Here is a 23,104-nt window from a genome sequence, read left to right as displayed (position 1 = left end):
CCTGTGGCACCCCCATAGAGACTGCCAGAGGACCGGACAACATAGCAAACAACCTGATTTTAAGATTAAAAAACACAAGACTACTGGCACTATTTGGGAATCAGATCCATATACATCGAGCATCCTCAAATGGCAGCTTCATTAAATAGTACCTGTAAACACCAGTCTCAATGTCAACAGTGAAGCGGGCCTAGGCAGAGTTTTTTTTATTTTATTTAAAGGCCATATCTCAGACTGGCCAATAAAAGGAAAAGATTAAGATGGGCAAAAGAACAGACACTGTACAGAGGAACTCTGCCTAGAAGGCCAGCATCCCGGAGTCACCTGTTGACGTTGAGACTGGTGTTTTGCGGGTACTATTTAATGAAGCTGCCAGTTGAGGACTTGTGAGGCATCCGTTTCTCAAACTAGACACTAATGTACTTGTCCTCTTGCTCAGTTGTGCACTGGGGCCTCCTCTTTCTATTCTGGTTAGAGAAAGTTTGCACTGTTCTGTGAAAGTTCACAGCGTTGTACGAGATCTTCAGTTTCTTGGCAATTTCTCACACGGAATAGCCTTCATTTCTGGCCATTTTGAGCCTTTAATCAAACCCACAAATGCTGATGCTCCAGATACTTCAAAGGACAGTTTTATTGCTTCTTTAATCAGAACAGTTTTCAGCTGTGCTAACATAATGACAAAAGGATTTTGTAATGATCAATTAGCCTTTTAAAATGATAGCTAATTCAAGATTAACATAACATGCCATCGGAACACAGGAGTGATGGTTGCTGATAATGGGCCTCTGTACACCTATGTAGATATTCCAGAAAAAAAATCTGCCGTTTACAGCTACAATAGTAATTTACAACATTAAAAATTATCTATACTGTATTTCTGATCAATTTGGTGTTATTTTAAAGGACAAAATTGTTTTGGTTCTTTCAAAACTAGGACCTTTCCCCCCCCCCCCCAATTTCGTGGTATCCAATTGTTTTAGTAGCTACTATCTTGTCTCATCACTACAACTCCCGTACGGGCTCGGGAGAGACGAAGGTTTAAAGTCATGTGTCCTCCGATACACAACCCAACCAAGCCGCACTGCTTCTTAACACAGCGCGCATCCAACCCGGAAGCCAGCCGCACCAATGTGTCGGAGGAAACACTGTGCACCTGGCAACCTTGGTTAGCGCGCACTGCGCCCGGCCCACCACAGGAGTCGTTGGTGCGCGATGAGACAAGGACATCCCTACCGACCAAGCCCCACGAAGCTAGGCTAATTGTGCTTCGCCCCACGGACCTCCCGGTCGCGGCCGGTTACGACAGAGCCTGGGCGCGAACCCAGAGTCTCTGATGGCACAGCTGGCGCTGCAGTACAGCGCCACCCGGGAGGCAAAACTAGGACATTTCAAACTTTTGAATGGTAGTGTATATGTCCCTTACATACACAACCCACTCATACACTCACAGCAAGTCCCCACAAAGAGCTCCATTTGGACAGGATTTTTACCCATGACTGCATGTGTGTAAAGGACAAGACAGAACAACACAATGGTGGCGAATCAACATGTAGAATAGTTAAGAAATGAATAAAGGCAATAGGACCTGCTGCGCTCGTGTTGGTCTGTCTTGTCCTTAACAACTTTGACTGGTGAGGGATGACCAAACAAGTATGTTTAAAGGTCTTGACTTTGTCTTTGTTCCAAAGAGTGAGTACACCTAGAAAGACAAAAATCTGAAAACAAAGGTAGTGTTATTGCCTTTGTGATTCAAGACATGGTGTAGAATTTGTTTAATGAAAAAGAAAATACAGAAAGGAGAGTTTGAAATATCCTAATGTTTAATGAAAGGGTGACGTACTGATCAGCAAGAAAGGGATACAGTAAAACTACAAGGAATAGACAAATGTTGGTAATACTTAAGTCTGTCCATTTCAACTGCAACACGATTCAGTCTATTTATTTTTACTTAGCTACCCTTGTGCACTAACTTAGTGTATTGAGGGGTACAGGGACGGGGAAGAGGCACAAGGGTTCCATATGGATAAGTGCACTGGTGATGTCACTTACAAGTAAAGAAAATTAGAAGGTAAAAATAATTCCTTCTAGATTTAACTATATCCATCAAACAGCTCAAAATGAAGCAGCCACTCAAGTGGGGTGGGGGGGTTAGAGGCAAACCCTCGACTGTGCGCATGGCTTCCACTTGGCGGATTCTCTTTTCCCGTTTATTATATATATATTTTTAAAAACCTCTTCAGAGTGTGCTCATACCGCGTAGAGTTCGTAGATCTTCTTGGCGCAGTAGGCCAGGGCGGCCAGCGCTATCGTGTTGTGGAGTCTCTTTCTGTGGATGTCGTCCCTGCGCACCAGCACCACTGGCGTGGAGGAGGTGAGTGTGTGCAGGGGCAGCCGCGAGAGTTTTTGGCTGTTGTACTCCACCTGGTACTTGCAGCAGGGATCGAACTGCCAGGAGATTCCATAGAGGGTGGAGCATGCCACGCTGAGGGCACCAGTGGGCAGTGCTACGTAGCGCGAGTACTCGGGTGGTAGCGAGAGCGGCGTCAGGAGGCAGGCGGTACCTGACAGCACGGCCATCTTGTGCAGGCAGTTACCCACGGCGATCCAGCGGGCCGTCTCGTCGCCAATGCGCGTGGGCTCGATCACAATGTACTTGTACTGTGCCTCCAGTGCCTGCTCCAGCTCGTACTCAAACTGGTCCTGCGCATTCTCCCCGTTGTAGATCTCGTGAACGATGTAGCAGTCCGTTGCCGCCATCACTCCCCTGTGCACAGAAAGAGGAGATTATAAATAGTAAGTAGATGGAAAATATCATTATTTTCCAAGCTTCATAGCAATAGTGCAGCTAAGGCAAGTGGTTGCACCATTTTTTTTGAATGATGATGTAGAGATCTATTTATTGCCTTTTACCTCCCTTATCCTACCTCATTTGCACATGCTGTATATAGACTTTTTCTACTGTATCATTGATTGTATGTTTGTTTATTCCATGTGTAACTCTGTTGTTGTATGTGTCGAACTGCTTGCTTTATCTTGGCCAGGTCGCAGTTGCAAATGAGAACTTGTTCTCAACTAGCCTACCTGGTTAAATAAAGGTGAAATAAAGATAAAAGATGAATACCACTTGTGAAGAAATAAGGGGAACAACTACTTTTTTAATTGACTTAGTCCATGACCTTGATATCAGATTACTGCACAACTTTTTTCAGCACAATGTATGGTAAAAACAAGACACTTGTGTTACTTTGACATGTGTTGCCTGTGCATGTTTGACATAAATAAGAGCTGTTGAATCAAAGGGAAAGTAGGGTATGTTCTCGCGTTTAAAATTCTTAGAGTTCACTAAGTAGGCATCAGTCACTGTCAAGTTGCCTATTAGTAATAAGCTATGGTATTAATGCTAACGTAGCTATGGGCAATAAACAATATGCGGGAGAAAACAAATGCAGTTATATCAAATAGAAATAACTCACGTGTAAAACTCGAATCCTCCACTTTGCAAACATTATGCCCCGCGCAAGAGTGCTAACTAGCTTCTAACAAGGTTCACACGGTTAGCTAAATAAGCCTGCGTTCGTAAATTCACCCTGGCTGAGCACACTAAATCAGACACGCCAGAGCGAATTACGAACGCACCCATCAAGTAGCTAACTACTGTTAGCTAGCTAACGTAGACAAAACTCGGGGTTAGCGAACATGTTGATCATTCACAACTGTTTCAACAATTCCAGTAACACCTATATTAGTTGTTGTGCTGTATACGGACGCAGCTTTGCATAACGTTACATTGATTAGCTTCACCGCTGTTTGGAAGCTTGCTGCTCTGAAAACTAGCTAATACGTAAATTGCAAGCGGTGAGTAAACGTTGTGTTATACTAGCGCATATCAAATATATCTGTTGTATATCTACTTTGTAACGTTACGGCATGTTTTCACACTATTTTAGTTGGGTGGCTAACCTATCCAGCACTTGATTTTGAAGCTTTGATGAACAGGCTAGGAAACATGATAATCAAAACATCACATGAGCAGTTATGGAGGAAGGAATTCGGGAAAGTGACAGATGCATTTTGCTTTTAAAAGCCACATGTTGGAATAGTGAATGTGTGGGGTATCATAAAATAGACATTGGACACAAATAGTCGTGATTATGGCAATGGTTGAGTATAACTGACCTCTCCCTGTTGACTTGGACACCGCGCCTCCTTCCCAACGACGCCATCTTGGAGAACCAACAAACGACTGCTGTCGACGCAGTGCAAGCTAGGATATGTAGTGTATGCAATACTTCCAATACACTGCGAGGACGACTTCATGTACTTTGTCGTACTACATTTTCCATAATTGAATGCATGTAGGATGTACCACTCATTATTTACACCATGTAAATGTAGAGGTCAGTTTAATTTACTACACTAGTACCTTTTGACGTAAACTGTAATGCAAAATGTGTTCAACACAAATGCGGTAAATGCGGCATACACAAATCATGTTCATGTCTTGTGTAACAGTTGGGAGATGACCAATCGCAAGCAATGACAACACTATGGGACTCGACTAGGACAAACCATTCTATAGCCAGGTAGCGCAGCAGGTAAATTATTCCACTGGGTATTTCCCTTACGGGCTACACTCAGGTAGCCTAGTGGTTAGAGCGTTGGCCAAGTAACCGAAAGTTGCTGGATCGAATCCCCGAGCTGACAAGGTAAAAATCTGTCGTTCTGCCCCCTGAACAAGGCAGTTAACCCACTGTTCCCCGGTAGACCGTCATTGTAAATAAGAGTTTGTTCATAACGGACTTACCTATTTAAAATAAAATAACACTAAGCTTCAATGCAACTGACTGTCACACTGCCTCAGGTTGGAATACTCACCCATACTGTGTCCTGTCCTATCCAAGCTTCTCTAGTGAGTTGATCTCTGGTTTAAATCGCACACATGGTGTAGAACTCTACACTGGGAAGTGTAAACCAAGGTGACAATTCTTTAGCCTACTCCCTGCCTCCCTCTCCAATATATTACATTTTAAAGGTGCACCTTATTAAATCAATCACCTTGGTATTCTGCAGCTATTCTGCAGAGGTGAAGTATACTAGGAAACATTTCAATTATTAGCCAGTTTAAAATAAGAGACATAGATAGACATCAACAATAATATCAGTCTGCAGACTTTATACCCATCTCTATCAGACAGACCTACAGAGCCAACCTCTGAAGACTGTCATCAGTTTGACTGCCTACCTGACCAGTATGCATTCAGTCACCAAGCAAATAGTATATCTCACCTAGGTCAAAGCCAGAGAGAATCCCTACTGCAGTTTAAGATACTCAGCAAATAAAAAATACAAAGGGTAAAACCTGTCACTTGATATTGGAATTTTGTTTTCTGCTTTTTTAAGCCATGCTTGTAAACTGTATAGACAAAATGTCAAGTTTTGAACTGTAGTAGAACAGCCCTGAATTAGTGCTTTTACAGACAGAAGATCACCCCAACTGTCAATGAAGGTTCTACTCAGCTAATCAAGGTCCTGATGAACAGCTGTTATGTCTTTCCGGTTTTGACGAGAGGACAAACATTGAAACTAAAGACCTGACTGATCAGGGTTGCATTTCACTCCAGAACGCTGTTCCCTTCCTCCTGCCATTGTTCACTCCTCTTCAAGGACCAGCCAAGACAGGATAGGTGAAAGCAATACTGCCGAAGTGTGATGGAGACATTGCTTCTTACAGTACAAAAAACAGGAATCCTGCACACAGTCTTGCTAATGTATAGATAAGACAGCCTTGGGGGCAGAAAGACTCCTCCAACATTCCTTTGTTTTTACACACACACAAACGTCCATGCCCGTGGACAGGCCGCGAGTAATGACAATGGCACTCGGACAGTTCCTCTACCACTGCGCTCCAACAGGAAGTCTTTATGTCCGTAGGGATAGGTCTAGTATAGTTGCCCTTTCCCTTACCACCCCCCCAAAAAAACAGAGCACAAAGCCCTCCAAACCAAAAGCATGAGCCCATGCTTTCTACCTCAGTCTCTCTCCGCTCCTCTCTGTCATGGGGTCACATTGGGTGGATGTGCTCCAGGTATTGAGGTTGGGGATTCTCTGACTTATTTCTAGATTTACCAGCAGGTCAGGTGAGCCTTCAGATCCTCTTCCACCGCAAAATCCATGGCACCTGCAAACAACAGAACATTGCCATTTAATGTAGGAATTGTTTTGTAGCTTGAGTTTACAAAGTAATTGTCTTTGTCACTTGTTTTATTTTAATACATGCAGTAAACAGGGACTGCAGATGAAGTGAGACACTTGCTTTATTACATTTTATTTGATATAAAGATTTGAAAACGGTAACATTCCGGTCTACACTGATCTTAAAACAAAACATGTTTTAATTTCCTTCTTCCTCTTATCTCTACCATAACTGCTCCCTTGATATTACCCACCAGCGCTCTGAGCTGAGCTCATCTGGCAAAGCACTGAATAAACAGGCCAATGCTTGGATTTCTAGAATTACAAGCAATGTTCATATTGCCAGGCAGCTGTTTATAAAGAGAACTAGATGGGAAAGAGTCCAAACTGTCCAATAAAATCAGTTTATCGGCTGCCAGCTTAGGAAACTATTTACTATCTCTTACTGGGTTAAAGATGTCCAAAAGACTTATCTCCAGACACAGCATGAGCTGAGCAGCTCCAGATTGCAAGAAGGTCCTCCTGCAGAATTGTTGTGATATTGCAAATGATGGGTAACATTAGGGGTTGTTTCTGGACAAGGCCATGGGCTCAAATGCCTAACTACTAATACTGGGACCTTTGGACTAGCATCACTTATCTGAAAGGCCCAGATAAATATAAAGATAAAGATGTAGGGATATAATAGGAGTGAGGGTGTAGTGTCTATTTTGGCATTGGGCCATGGTTCCATTCCATATTGTCAGACAGTCGAACCTTGGTAATGCCTCTCCCTCTGTAGGCGTCTGGAACCTCCGTATGCTGCAGGTCCAGTCTTCTTCCCAACATACTCATACAAGAGGACCACACAGTCATGAGAGCCTGGGACCAAAGAGAGAAGGATTTATTTAGAAGGGTGCAATCTTTCAGAATAGAAACTTAAGACAATGTAACACATTGATATGCTAAATAAGTTGTCATGACTCATGCATAATATGGAGTTGTCTGCTCTAGGCCTACACCATTCACGACTATTAAAAGGTCTGTACATATCAGTCTGATTCTCCATCAGACCTCAATTAAAGATCAGGAGTGCGGGTAGATAAGAGGAATTTCGTTTTTAGAGAAAGTTAAGCAGATTCACTCATCAGTATTTTTTGAGCGATGCACATAAACTAGAAAACTGAGAAGAACAACATTTTAGATGCGTGACAGCAAGAGCATTCAATTCACCCGTTCAACGCCAGAAAGCTAACAATTAGCCTCGTTGGCGAACGCAAAAAAAAAATATTTGGCTATACTACTTGAGTTCTAGTTAGTAGCTTTTTGTCCGTTTGTTTACTAACAACGACCATTAGGAAAAAAGTAAGCTCATTTTCTATCTAAATTACAGTTCGACTGCAGAGGTAAACTAGCGCAAAAGATTATGAAAACGTTGGTTAGCTAACTAGCTTAAAAACACTCTTTGGTAAACACCCGTTAAAAGGGAAAACACGTACGATTTAGCTAAAATTACATTACCATTTAGTCGTATGGTAAACTGTCGCTTTTCATTCATGTGTAGCCATGGTCTTTTGTCGTCCTTTAGCTAAAACTTATTTGATTGAGGTGAAATGGATCTAAAAGCGATTAAATCACAGCCCCCTCAAACTCAGAAGAATCAATATCCAATAAAACACTCAATCATCCGCCTAGGAAGTCTACTGTAGATCACATGGTCTGAGAGGACCAATGATTCTTGATTTGAGAATGGCCGCGTTCCAGGCCGCCTATATTGTTGTTTGGGTTGCGCATAATCTGTTTATCTTGTCATCAATTATCAGTTCATGTATCACATATTCATGGGGTTCATTCAATCAAGGTAAACACTTGGCTTACTACTACATTTGCAGAGATCTGACACACAATACACGAGAAGAGCTTACCAAGAAAAACTTCAGTAAGGACAATTTCGAGGCCAAAAGGAATTGGAGCCCTCAACAACAAAAAAGCAGAGGATCAAGGCACTCTTCATATAATTAATTTAAATGCATTTATTTGTATGGCATGTTCAATGGAAACAAAGTTTAAAAGCTCTGATGTGTTTCGGGCTGCATGGCCGTTGTCAGGGAGTACAAAGAAATTATAATACAATGTCCTCTTTTGAACAGCTTTTTCCAATCAGCCCTGATTTGAAAGAAGGGGTGGTTACAGCATTCATTGGACAACACCTAGTAAGCAATACTATACACATTAAAAAGTGAAATACTGTAGATATGTTATCAAAAATGCAACTCCAAGCTAGAAGCATCAGAACCTCTTGAAATATTGTTCCAGTCTGGAATATGACTGGGCAAAGTGCCAAGAATAGAAGAGGCGATTCTCCATTCCATAGTACCCTAAAACACAGAAAACATGGACAACAACAGCCTAAACATAGCTGAGGGTAATAGAGAAAAAATGTCCACTAGATTACATCAAATAGACCTATCACAACCATACAGGAAAGGTGAGAAATCCATATCTTCCTTTAAACCAGGGTACTTAGTGGCCTGTAGTTTGTAAATCCCAAAACGTTCCCTTTGGTTTAGCTGTTTAAGACGGTCCCATTTTCTAATTGAGGCCAGAACATGATCAATACCCATAGCTTGTAGGGGGGCAGGGTTGCCATGGTGTAAGGACTTGTAGTGCCTTGCCTTGGGGTAGTCTTCATTGCCTACCCGTATGGCGTACTTGTGTTCCTGTTCCGCTTAGCCGTCTTAAAGTCATATTTTTGTCTGTCCAATGTTAAACACCTTGCACAGTGGATATTCCTATCTGTAGATGACATGAGTGGTTTTGCAGTTAAAGAAATGCTTGACTTGATACTCCCTTTTAGAAGCTGTGTCAACAAAAAACCTTTTCTGTGCAATATTTCTGCAATGGTTGCACTTAAAAGAGCCATTGGGTGTGTGGTCTAGCCACCAGGAAGATAGCTGTGAACTAATTTGTAATTTAGGGTAGGACATCTCTTAAAGCTTATGACTGGTGGCTCTGGGAAGACTTGGCGTTGTAGCGTATCACTTTGGATGATTCCCCAATTATTTATAATGATTATTTTAATGTTCTCTGCTTCAGTGCTGTATTTTGTAACAAAGTACACTCTCTCTGATGCATCACGAGGCACTCCCCTTTGCGACAAGTTCTCTCTGTCAAGTCATCCGGTCCTTATACCTGCATCTTTCAGGACCTGAGCACTGTAGCCCCGATTCAAGAACGATTCTCCAATTCAGCAGATTTGACACTGTAGTCTGTTTCCTGATCGCAAATTCTGTAGACTCTTTGGAATTGGCCATATTCTCTTTTAGCCTTTTGGGGTGAAAACTGTCTGCCCTCAGAATGGTAATCAATCAATCAATCAAATGTATTTAAATAACCCTTCTTAAATCAGTTGATGTCACCAAGTGCTGTACAGAAACCCAGCCTAAAACCCCAAACAGCAAGCAATGCAGGTGTAGAAGCACGGTGGCTAGGAAAAACTCTCTAGAAAGGCCAGAACCTAGGAAGAAACCTAGAGAGGAGCCATCTGTAGGCTTCCTAAACATTTTTACTGCCTGTGTAACAGTATAGCTTCCGTCCCTCTCCTCGCCCCAACCTGGGCTCCAACCAGGGACCCTCTGCACACATCAACTGTCACCCTCGAAGCATCGTTACCCATCGCTCCACAAAAGCAGCGGCCCTTGCAGAGCAAGGGGAACCACCACTTCAAGGTCTCAGAGCTAGTGACGTCACCGATCGGAACGCTATTAGCGCGCACCACCGCTAACTAGCTAGCCATTTCACATCGGTCACCTGGGGGGTTTTCAAGATTATTGTGGACTTTTGGCAGAAGATAAAAAAAATAAAAATAAAAGAAGCCATATGCAGACTGTCATTGAAAATAAATTTGAACTCATTGTCTGAAATGTAGCCATTCTCCTTAGCTTCTGTGAGGATCCCTTTCAATTCAGTGTTTAGGTCCTCTGTAGGGTTGAAGGTAAAAAATTGGTAGAATTCATCATTGTCTAATTGACGGTAGGCTTCTGTCACATATTTGTCTTTACTCCACACTACTGTTGCGCCACATTTGTCTGCTTTTTTTTAACCATAATCCGTCCATTTTTGGACAATGATTCAACTGCATCTCTGTCTTAGAAAGGTTACATTGTGTTTGGTTAGAGTCAATTTTACCCTTAAACAGATTCTCCACATCAAATTTCAACTTCTTGGCAAATGTATTTAGTGTGGCATTCTGGACAATGGGACAAAAGGTGGACTTGGGCTTAAAAGGTGTTTTTGAGGGCACAGAAACGGCCTAACCTGAAACACTGGTGTCTGTAAGTATCTTCATTTTCTTCTTCAGATAGCATTACAGTTAATCTTCTCAACGGCACATATGTAACTCATGCCTGTCACCATTGATGGCCCTTGATAATGTCCCAATTTCAATATCTGGGGGATAATCACATTTTCCCAAGCACACAAATCTCTCACCTGAGCTGTCAATCTGTACAGTCAATTCTGTCTGGTCCTTTTTCCCACCAGCACACCAGCAGCATGAGCGAAGTTTGGATGTGATCTCTCTCCATGCTCACTCCACATGCACGGTCTCAGGACTCATGCCGGCTTGGACTCAGATCACAGGTAGGAGTGGTGAAAGACGAGGTTGTAGTGAACGCTTTTTTCTTTTTCAAAAACAACAACAACAATGTGTGTGTTAAAACATAGAGTTAAAAAAACAAAGAAATGGCAAGACCATACTTCTGGGGAAGACCATCTGGGCTCTCCTTTTACGGCCGGATCCAGATACCTTTATACTTATATAACTGCAGAATTCCACTAACTGCTCTCCCAAGACACAGTCTCTGGAAACATTTCAAAGCGAGAGATAATGACACCCCCTCCTCTCCTGGAAGAGAAAGTATACATTTTGTTAGTATTCACTATGCTACATCTCAGCAACCCAAAAGTCTTAATTACAAACAAAACAGGATAATGATAAGTCCACTGTCCTCCCTCCAATCATTAATCATTTGTTTTAATCCACCATAACGTTTATGTGTCCTTTATTTAGCATTTAGCACTTAGACACGACAACATTTATCTTGCACCGAGTCTAACGATTTACTCCCACAGTCTGGTACAAGTCAAAAGGACAGTCGTGAGTTGAGGAAGAGTGAGGAATTTGGGCTGAGGTCAGGTCAGATGAAGTGAGAAAGAACAGGCATCACTCAAGTCCTGTCTAGTAACAGAGATGTATTGGATGTTCAGATGTGTAAGGAGGAGACTCCTTACATTGTGTAAATGTCTTTGTCTTATCCCTTTCTTATAATTCAAATGAGAGTTATTATTTATTTATTATTTATTCTATGTAATTTTAGATTTCATACCCACATGGTAGTTATGCAAATTTCCCAAGTATTTTTAAATCTATAGCTGGTTTCCCAATCATAATGAACTGTTTTACCAGTACACTGATTAATACATTTTTATATTTTTCTAACCTGCAGGAATATTTTTGACTTGTACCTCAGGATCCTGTCCTGGAATCCCATAGCTCATGCATTTACATCTTACTGTCAACGGTGGGTGTAGCTGGTGCATAGAAGTCAGGTGCAGGAGAGCAGAGATGAGTGAACACAAAGTACTTTACTGAGGCAAGTAGTAAGACCAGAATGCAACAGCGTCACCAATACCAAATGCCCAAAACAAGTAAGGCAGCACAAAGTACCACAAACAAAGTATAAAGTTCCGGCTCCCACAAAACACAGGTAAACCTGGCGCTAACCAGCCGGGAGCGTGCCAACCTCGACAATAAACAATACCCCACACAGACATGGAGGGAACAGAGGGCTAAATACACATAGTAATTATGAGGAGACGTAAACCAGGTGTGCAGGAAAACAAGACAAAACAAATGGAAAATGAAAGGTGGAGCGGCGATGGCTAGAAGACCAGTGACGCCCGAACAAGGAGAGGGACCAACTTTGGCGGAAGTCGTGACACTTACGATCGCAACCCGTGGCATATTTCTTCAGGACTTTGCCCTGGTATCTCTACACTACCTCAGGATCTTATTCTGGAATCTCTTTCATCAGGACTCTGTCCTGGTATCGCCAAACCGTGACCTATTCCTATAACAGGATTTTAAAAGTTCCTAGAACTTTTCCCAATTGGAGATTGCGTTTAAGAAAATCAGTCTCACCCTTAACTCTGTATGTTCGGAATGGCGTATCCACTCAATGACGCTCCCTGCCGGTCCGAGGCGGGTCCCATCCTGTTCCACTTAGTCGGAGTGTGGGGCTCCCTGCCACATCTAACCCCGCCCCTGCGCACAGTTAACCTCTGTCTCCCCGGGATCAATCAGCAAGCGGAGTAAGCCATCTCATCCTCGTCTCCGATTTTTGTGGAATCTCTAACCAAAAGGAGAAAGAATATTCTTCAAAACAACTTTATTATAAGATTTGCAACAATGAAGCAATCAACAATCACTATGAATAGTCAGAGTTGAAAAGTACAATGAACAGAGCTGTCTTTCTCCTTTTATAGAAAGTACATCCTTTTATCTTTGTGACAGTTAGCATATGTGCAGAAACAGGCCCTGGGAAGAGAGTTGTAAAAAGTAATTTCCTTGTCTGTGTAGATCAAGATAGCTGATATCGTCACCCCTCTCTGTGCCTCCCTGTACTTCCCACATAGATAAATTCCTGCCGATCGTAAACACAGGAGGTCACATACTGTGGTCGCACCCAAGCAGCTCGTAAATCTGTAAGCTCAGATTTATGACTAAGTCACACAAGACAAGTCTGTACCATTAAAAATACTAAGATAACATATGTAATTCATACTAACATATGTAATTTCCAAACATGATGTGATTTTATGAGAACATGAAAATGACCATATATAAGTGCTCACTTGTCAAATAGTTAACAAAAATAAGGGTGTCATATTCTTCCTTGGGGGTGTATAATGTCGTGGAAATTTCCTCTATTTACCAAATCATGAGCGCAAACCACACACACGTCAGAGTTAGTTATCACAAAGTCCATCTTTAATTATATGAGCTCTATCACAACCCTGTGACTCTCAGATCAATTCAGTACCTATCAATGAATTCTCTGAGAGCCCCCTCTACATTGCAACTGAGATCCTTTAATAGCAAAGATCCACCCCCCCCTAGACGACATGACAAACCACAGGTCTTAGGAACTTACACAATGAAAATACTTTACTTCAGAGAGGAGTATCCCCTAGCCAGACAGAGTTGGCTATAAATTATCGTTCAGTTTGGTCTCCTAAACAAAGCTCTTATTTCGTCCTTGGTACAAAATGGTACATTACTCCCACCCTATGATATATATCAAATTGTCATTTAGATACAACCAATTCTAAATACAACCAATCCTGGACAAGCTCGCGGAGAGGAGAGTGACTGGCACACAGACACAGTGGAGCAAAAGATATGTTTACACATGATGACACCTTGACCTCTCCCCTCTCTGCGGACCAAACAACTTAGTCTTGACATAGAACAGATACTGCAACCCTGCCACAGTATTATACAAAAATAACATTCTGATGAGAAGTAACTTACAAACATATGATGAATATAAAACATCTTACCTATGTTACCACCTAATTCTGATTATTCCCCAACAATAAGAACACATTTTAATAAGATTTCATGTTGCTAAAATGCTGTCAGTTCCACTTTTAATCCATTGTACAGGATGCAAGCAGGTCACTGACGTTTCGACATCAAGCTGACCAATGTGCTTAGCTCCTGTTTATAGCCTAGTGGCCAATTGAGACACAATTGAGACATAATAACATTATAATGATAATGTTTCAAGGTAAATGGCCAATTCTAACACAAAATAATACTAATAATAATATAAATAATGTGTTTCGTTAATCAATAGGCCATACAATGCATTTGCAAACTATCGAGGATAACAAAAAAAACGTTTTGAAACTTATTTCCATTGTGGTCTTCTTGTTAACAAAATACATACTTCATCAATGAACAACAAATTAAAGATGGAAAACTAATTTAGTTAAGGCAGTTTGGAAAAGTCAGTATGGGTTGAGTGGATGGCATATCGATGGTACAGTACAGCCAGGGAGAAAGTCTTCATCAAGGCCCATCTCTTTGTCCGACGTTCCTAGTTCCTCCATAGTAGCCTCTCCTCCGTAGGTAGCTGATCCTCCATTGCCGACAGTGAAGCCCCCACTCCGGTGATGCTTCGGCTGCAGTAATAGAATAGTAATAGTTGTAGAAATTAAGACAGTGAAAAATCATTTTTTTTAGCCCCTTAGGATCCATAGAGGAGTGAAAATTCATTTTATACCGTCTTGTCCTGTCAATTATTTTCCTGTACTGTCCTGATCCCGCAACACTTCTATAACCCCTGAACTTTCCTGTCCCTTCCCTTAAAAATCACTACCATCCTGTACACATTTTTTGCAGAAATATGTAGGCTATTGTTTTTTTTTAGAAATGATTTAAGTAATGAAATATGCGACTGTAATATGTGGTTGTCTTTACCTATCTTAGTTTCAAAATGTTTTGGTACCCTTCCTCTAAGTAGTTACATACTTTCAAAATAACTACGGCAGTAAGGTTTTTGCTATAAATCACAACTTGCACTTGCTCATACTTTACTTTTTCAGTTCACACATCTATTTTTAGGCCCATATGCAAGTAAAATGGTCACACTGTAAAGCCCTGCATCACAAAGATCTGTTACCTCAATCAATGCATGGTAGATAAGGATGCGGTATGTTATTTAAGAATTTTTAAAAGTTGCAGATAACTGTAAAGATCTCTTCTCATATCTATGTGCAGTATACCATCTCAATGTGGCCTCCCGAGTGGCTCAGCGGTCTAAGTGTGACCATTTTACTCACTAGAGGCGTCACTGCAGACCCAGGTTCGATCTCTGGCTGTTTCACAACTGGCCATGATCGGGAGTCCCATAGGGTGGTGCACAATTGGCCCAGCGTCGTCTGGGTTAGGGGAGAGTTTGGCCGGGGAGGCTTTACAAGTAGGCCGTCATTGTAAATAAGAATTTGTTCTTTAACTGACTTGCCTAGTTAAATAAAGGTTAAATAAAAAATAAATAAAATGTGGCTTCCAGTGACTTCCTTATGCTGTTGTAGGTTGTATCTATCATGTAGTATGACTATATGAAACAGTGACTGATTACTTTTTTATATTCTTCTTTAAGGCACTGCATTATATACCAGCAGAACCTGTTGGACCAACACCAGACTGTTGTGGCATTATTTGTAAGTTCTCTTATTAGCTGCAGATCATATGTAAGACTCAAATGGAACTGTTTTGAACCCAGACAACACTGGAGGACAAAGCCATTGCGGCCAGCCTCAATGGAGGGCTATGCGTCACATTTACATTTCTGTCATTTAGGAGAAACTCTTATCTAAAGTGACTTAAATAAGCAATTAGAGTTAAGTGCCTTACTCAAGGGCACATCTAGTCGGCTCGGGTATTCAAACAGCGACCTCTATGAAAAAAATTCCAGAAAACAAAATACTTTGAAAAGAACTATGGCAAAGTAAATACTGGCCCAAGGCTCTAACACTATCAAAATATATTTTAGATTCTTCAAAGTAGCCACCATTTGTCTTGACTACTTTGCACACTCTTGGCATTCCCTAAACCAGCTTCACCTGGAATGCTTTTCCAACAGTCTTGAAGGAGTTCTCACATCTGCTGAGCACTTAATGGCTGCTTTTTCTTCACTCTGCGGTCCAACTCATCCCAAACCATCTCAATTGGATAGAGGTTGGGTGATTGTGGAGGCCAGGTCATCTGACACAGCACTCCATCACTTTACTTGGTCAAATAGCCCTTACACGGCCTGGAGGTGTGTTTTGGGTCATTGTCCTGTTCAAAAACAAATTACAGTCTTGCCATAATATGGACTTGGTCTTTTACCAAATAGGGCAATCAACTGTATACCACCCCTACCTTGTCACAACCTCACTGATTGTCTCAAACACATTAAAGAGGAAAGTAGCTTTTAACAAGGCACAACTGTTAATTGAAATGCATTCCAGTTAACTTCTTGGCGCACCCATCCCGTTAGCGGGATAATTTTTGTCAGCAACCGCTGAATAGCATATTCATGACATCACAAGTGCATTATTGCCAAACACAGTTTAGCCTTTTTTTAATCCACCTGTCGTCTCAGATTTTTAAATTATGCTTTACAGGGAAAGCAATCCAAGCGTTTGTGTAAGTTTGTGTAAGTTTGTGTAAGTTTATCGATAGCATTGCAAAACATTATGTACACTAAGCATTAAGTAGCTAGGTCACGAAAATCTGAAAAGCATCAAAATAATCGTTTACCTTTGATGATCTTCGGATGTTTTCATTCACGAGACTCCCAGTTACACGACAAATGTTTTATACCCAAAATACCTCCGTTTGTTTGTCGCGTTATGTTCAGAAATCCACAGGAAAGAGCGGTCACGACAATGCAGACGTAAATTCCAAATAATATCCGTAATGTCCACAGAAACATGTCAAACATTTTTTATAATCAATCCTCAGTTTGTTTTTAAAATATATATTTGATACTATATCAACCGGGTGTGTAGGTTTTTCAATAGGACAGGGAGAAACAATGGCCGCTTTACTCTGTAGCGCAAAACTCACTCGGAGAGCCCCCACCTATCCACTTACACAATGTGATCTTTCTCGCTCATTTTTCAAAATAAAAGCCTGAAACTATGTCTAAAGACTGTTGACACTTTAGGGAAGCCATAGAAAAAGGAATCTGGTTTATATCCCTTAAATGGAGGATAGGCATACATAGGAACAGAGATGTTTCAAAATAAGAGGCACTTCCTGATTGGATTTTCCTCAGGTTTTCGCCTGCAATATCAGTTCTGTTATACTCACAGACAATATTTTTACAGTTTTGGAAACTTTAGTGTTTTCTATAGTTTTTTGTTGTTGCCAAAAACAAAAATACTGCCCCCTACATGCAAAAGGTTAACTCCCTCATTAAGTTAGTTGAGAGAATGCCAAAAGCGTGCAAAGCTGTCAAGGCAAAAGGTGGCTGCTTTGAAGAATCAATCTGTTTAACACTTTTTTGGTTACTACATGATTCCATATGTGTTTCATAGTTTTGATGTCTTCACTATTATTCTACAATATGTAAAATAGTAAAATAAAGAAAAACCCTGTAATGAGAAGGTGTGTCCAAACTTTTTACTGGTACTGTAAATGGTTGAGAGAGCTTCTTACTGCCTGAGCTTTGTTGATGATGTAAATTGAGAAAAGCGTGGGGCCTAGGATCGAGCCTTGGGGGTACCCCTTGGTGGCAGATAGTGGCTGAGACAGCAGATGTTTTGACTTTATACACTGCACTCTTTGAGAGAGGTAGTTAGCAAACCAGGCCAAAGACCCTCAGAGACACCAATACTCCTGAGCCGCCCCATAAGAATGTCTTGCCGAAAAAGGTTAGAACTAGAAAGGTTAATATCAGTGTTCAAAACACACTTTCTTAACCACGTCTCAGTAATGACCAACACATCTTGATTGGAGCTGTGATCCCACATTTTCAATTGATCAATTTTAGGTAATTAGCTTCGAGTTTAATGTGAAGAAAATCCATGCGTTTACGAGAGCAGAAATCAGTGAAGCAGATATCAGAATTTGGGCTAGCAACAGCAGTTGGGTCAATGTGTACATGCACATTTCCAGATATCATCAGCAGTAGTACAATCAGGGCACAGCAGAGAACAGGGAGAGCTCTGCAGTTGTTGATTTATGACATTTGAATGTGCATTAGATAGCAACAATATCATATTGTACAGCAATTTCATAAGGTAACATGAATACAAAGCTGGCGAGAGGTGGTTAGAATAGGATGGGAGGCCAACAGTCTGTAACCAATAGAGATTCAGAGTCCCGAGTGTGGGAACAAACAGTCTGTCCCACAGTTGGGTACCAGACAGGGGGAGACAGGCCAGGGCAGACGGTGAACAGATCGGCAAATGGTCCTTTACGACGTCCAAACAAAGTTGTCCTGTGGCTGTTGTATTTTAGAGATTGCGAGGATATCTTATTATGTGGTCTATAATGATATTAGGCCACATCAGCTGCAACCTTGTTGATATACACAACTAACTATATTTAGGGAAATATGGATTTCCCAAGTGAAATGTAGTTGACATTAAATACCTTTTGCCCATAACAGTCAAGTGTCCAGAGGCAAAGAGGATATGTGAAAACGGGTCCAAGACCATGGAGGAAGTCTCTAATTATAGTTGCTGGACACTCCAGGTGTGGTGGGTCATAGTAAGCACCCCAGCAACAGAATTAAAGTCGAATCCGTTTCCATACACTAAAGTATACGCATCAGAGTTTGGGACAATTCCGTTTAGACTCTAGTCAATTCAGAAAGTAAACCAAATTATAAAGTGACCTCATTGAAAAGCATTGAAGAGAATTGGAATTTCGGTGTCCTTCCTGAATGGTCTGTAATTGGAATCAGAGAGGTGCAGGGGGCTGCCATAATCGACATCCACATCTTCGGCGCCCATGGAGCAGTGGGTTAACTGCCTTGCTCAGGGGCAGAACGACAGGTGTTTACCTTGTCAGCTCGAGGATTCAATCCACCAACCTTTTGGTTACTGGCCCAATGCGCTAACCAGTAGATTACCTGCTGGCAGAATTCAATGTATGATTTAATTATAACTTATATTCTTGTGCCAGTTTCATTGATGTACAAAATGATATGCATTACAGCTTAGATTTTGCCATTGAAAGTGCTATCTTTCAATCTACCCTTCTTATCTAAATGATAAACAAATTCATAGATTTGTTTGTGTCTACCTGTTCTCCGGATTGTTCCAGATTTTGATTCACTTAAGTTTATATGTTCATCAAAGCTGACCAAAAACAGTTTTCACCGGAAAGATACCACGTCTGGGCTGCAAGGATATTCATGCTGAGAATCTGCTGTCAGAGCTGGAGGCAGACATGATTAGGATTAGTGCAGGAACATATTGAAATAAATACAAGTACCTCAAATATTCATAAACTTTTATCAATTTTGACTGTCCACCAAACCTTATGAAGTTCTCCCTCAGATAAAAAAAAACAAAAGTGACATGGCCCGATGGTGCTGCCAATGCTGCTCCCACCACCAATGTACCAATGTACCAATGTACAGAGTTGGGAAGAATAATGTCTGCTCAGCTATCCTCAAGGACAGAAAGTAATTCATTGACTTGCAGCCGGTAAGTATAGATGTGAAATATTAAGTATGTCTTAAACTGTAAACCACAGACAAAGTGGCAGAGACTCAACACCATGCAAATTAACATCCTGCACACAGCGATAGACTTATGAGTATAGCATATTCTGAGCAATAGGAAAGGTCCCATTTTGTGTGCGCGCGCTTGCACACATGGGTGAGCTTGCCATGTGTCTTATGGTTATTGGTTCAACATTTTCATAAGCATATTCTCTAATAAAAAGGTCGGAACCAACATGGCTGAATACCTGTGCCGGGCAGCAAAAAGACCCGACCACTCTGGAGGTGCAGTTGTAAAGGGACCTCGGACTGGTGCTGAAGTATGCACCAGACAGATGCGGGTGTGGAGGACAGTCATGAAAATGAGTTGTTGTTCTTGTTTGGTTGTTAATCTTGTAATGATATAATCTCCCCCCCCCCCCCCCCCAGTTAATACAGTGCATTCGGAAAGTATTCAGACCACTTCCCCTTTTCCACATTTTATTACGTTAGAACCTTATTCTAAAATTGATTATATAAATTTTTTCCCTCATCAATCTACACACAATACCCCATAATGACAAAGCAAAAACAGGTTTGAGGCAATTAAATGGATTCAAAATAAAAAACAATAGATATTGTTTACATAAGTATTCAGACCCTTTGCTATGAGACTCGAAATTGAGCTCAGGTGCATCCTTGAGATGTTTCTACAACTTAATCGTAGTCCACCTGTGATAAATTAAATTTATTGGACATGATTTGGAAATGCACACACCTGTCTATATAAGGTCCCACAGTAGACAGTGCATGTCAGAGCAAAAACCAAGCCATGAGGTCGAAGGAACTGTCCATAGAGCTCTGAGACAGGATTGTGACGAGGCACAGATCTGGGGAATGGTACCAAAAAATGTCTGCAGCATTGAAGGTCCCCTAAAACACAATGGCCTCCATAATTCTTAAATGGAAGAAGTTTGGAACCATCAAGACTCTTTATAGAGTTGGCCGGCTCGGCCAAACTGAGCAATCGGGGGAGAAGGGCCTTGGTCAGGGAGGTGACCAAGAACCTGATGGTCACTCTGACAGAGCCCCAGAGTTCCTCTGTGGAGATGGAAGAACCTTCCAGCAGGATAACCATCTCTGCAGCACTCCACCAATCAGGCATTTATGGTAGAGTGGCCTGACGGAAGCCACTCCTCAGTAAAAGGCACGACAGCCCGCTTGGAGTTTGCCAAAAGGCACATAAAGGACTCTCACGCTATGAGAAACAAGATTCTCTGGTCTGATGAAACCAAGATTGAACTCTTTGGACAGAATGCCAAGCGTCATGTCTGGAGGAAACCTGGCACCATCCCTACAGTGAATCATGGTGGCGACAGCATCATTCTGTGGGGATGTCTTTCAGCGGCATGGACTGGGAGGCTAGTTAGGATCGACGGAAAGATTAACGAAGAAAAGTACAGAGAGATCCTTGATGAAAACCTGCTCCAGAGCACTCAGGACCTCAGACTGGGGCGAAGGTTCACTTTCCAACAGGACAACGACCTTAAGCACACAGCCAAGAATGCAGGAGTGGCTTCGGGACAAGTCTCTGAATGTCCTTGAGTGGCCCAGCCAGAGCCCAGACTTGAACCCGATCGAACATCTTTGGAGAAACCTGAAAATAGCCGTGCAGCGACGCTCCCCAACCTGACAGAGCTTGAGAGGATCTGCAGAGAAGAATGGGAGAAACTCCCCAAATAAAGGTGTTCCAAGCTTGTAGTGTTATACCCAAGAAGACGCAAGGCTGTAATCGCTGCCAAAGGTGCTTCAACAATGTGCTAAGTAAAGGGTCTGAATACTTATGTGTTCATACATTTGCAAACATTTCTAAAAACCTGTTTTTGCTTTATCGTTACGGAGAATTGTGTGTAGATTGATGAGGAAAAATAACAATTTAATCCATTTTAGAATAAGGCTTTAATGTAACAAAATGTGGAAAAAGTCAAGGGGTCTGAAAATGTTCCGAATTCACCTAGAAATTGTATATCCTTACTGATCTTTTTTTTTATGGTGGTACAAAATAAATGTTCAACAGTTATTGTGAATGGGACCCTAGGATAATTGAGCTATTTTAAATAGGCAATTTCATCTTTGTAGATCATCTGGACATTGTCATATAGTGTTGTAATGTAAGATATATATATATATATATATATATATATATATATATATATATATATATATAGATGGATTTTCAGTGAACATTGCTGCTGTGAGATGCATGAGCACAGCATTACAATAATAATATTGGGAGGTCAGAAACTAATTCGGTTGGATATGAGTTATGAGGACGTTAGAAATAAGACTTATAAGTCTTATTCAGGTCAGATTCTGACTTCGTAGGTCATATTGACGTCTAAAAAAGACATCTGAAAACCTTTCAAAAATCAGCCAGAATCAGAGTCATAATGACATATTTACAACCAACCTATTTTTGTGGATTGTAAGATCCAAGAAACTATTGTTTTTAAACTTTTTTCTGCAGTGAATTTGAGATTGGGGTCAGATAATTTAATAGAGCTCCCGATTGGCACAGCGGTCTAATGCTTCGAACACACCGGCTGCGTCATTGCATCAATGCTGCATAACATTTTGGATCCATTTAATGTGCCTTGGGCAACGAGTGGCAATTTTACAGCTAGACCCTTTACGTCATCCACAAGTGTGGGCGCCACCGGTGCATCAAGACCCTCAACGTCATTTACAAGTGACACCACCGCCTCCACTGGTGCAGCGAGACCCTCTAAACCTTGTGAAGACTTAAAGAAAATGTTTGACCTCTGTCATTGCCAACAAAGGGTATATAACAAAGTATTGAGATAAACTTTTGTTATTGACCAAATACTTATTTTCCACCATAATTTGCAAATAAATTCATAAAAAATCCTACAACGTGATTTTCTGGATTTTTTTTCTCATTTTGCCTGTCATAGTTAAAGTGTACCTATGATGAAAATTACAGGCCTCTCATCTTTTTAAGTGGGAGAACTTGCACAATTGGTGGCTGACTAAATACTTTTTTTGCCCCACTGTATATCATTACATTTCTTCCCCAAATGAGCGACGTTGTGGCACTAACTGGTAACTGTATGGGGAACTTGTTTGTGGCTACCTAAGTGTCAAATAAAATGAAACAAAAATGAATAAAAACACAAACAAAATATATACAAAATATAGTAACCACACCGCAATCATCTAATTGTACTGTATTCTATATACGTCCACAGTCTTGGCTAAATGATCCTACCATGGCATTGTGTCTAATGTCATATCTAGGGCATTCCTACTTAGTGGTGTGTAGCTTAGGGCACTATCCTAAGTTGATGACTACATGATACATCAACAGCTGCAAGGCACTAGCTTCGGACAGTCTACAGGGATGACCTATGGACCTCTGGGGAGAAACTGGTGAGTACTGTAGCTGTAGAGTCAAAGGCTTCAGGGTAAATGTTCAACTTTACCAAGGCTGTTATTTTGCTCTGACCCTTAAGTGATCCTAGCGTAAATCCTCATTAAATGTTTTGTTGTACATGTACATTTATGCTTACACAAGCACACACACCAAGGGAAAGAAAACCAAGTATCCTGGCAGGCTGCAACCTGTTCAGAATGAGTCT

At 41.3% G+C, this 23,104-nt stretch overlaps 1 protein-coding gene across 4 annotated transcripts; it reads right to left on the bottom strand.

Moving 5' to 3' along the window:
- Window positions 1-1,797: 1,797 nt before the first annotated feature.
- On the bottom strand, window positions 1,798-7,860 carry LOC139406887 (transmembrane protein 11, mitochondrial-like). 4 transcript variants are annotated; one of them, XM_071150015.1, is made up of 4 exons: window positions 7,693-7,860; window positions 6,949-7,053; window positions 6,127-6,178; window positions 1,798-2,764 (listed from the first exon to the last, which is right to left on the bottom strand). In XM_071150015.1, the coding sequence occupies exons 1-4, from the start codon at window positions 7,727-7,729 to the stop codon at window positions 2,248-2,250; spliced, it is 711 nt and encodes a 236-aa protein (XP_071006116.1). In that variant the 5' UTR covers window positions 7,730-7,860; the 3' UTR covers window positions 1,798-2,247. The 4 variants fall into 4 exon arrangements, with proteins under 4 accessions (XP_071006116.1, XP_071006117.1, XP_071006118.1 ...); XM_071150016.1 differs by having other exon boundaries at window positions 4,177-6,178; window positions 7,693-7,851; XM_071150017.1 differs by lacking the exon at window positions 7,693-7,860 and having other exon boundaries at window positions 4,177-6,714; window positions 6,949-7,052.
- Between the last annotated feature and the right edge of the window lie 15,244 nt (window positions 7,861-23,104).

This window comes from Oncorhynchus clarkii, chromosome 4, assembly GCF_045791955.1.
Source record: "Oncorhynchus clarkii lewisi isolate Uvic-CL-2024 chromosome 4, UVic_Ocla_1.0, whole genome shotgun sequence".
Classification (NCBI taxonomy): Eukaryota; Metazoa; Chordata; class Actinopteri; order Salmoniformes; family Salmonidae; genus Oncorhynchus; species Oncorhynchus clarkii.
Note: the sequence above shows the minus strand (reverse complement) of the source record. Positions and strands in the feature narration are given on the sequence as shown.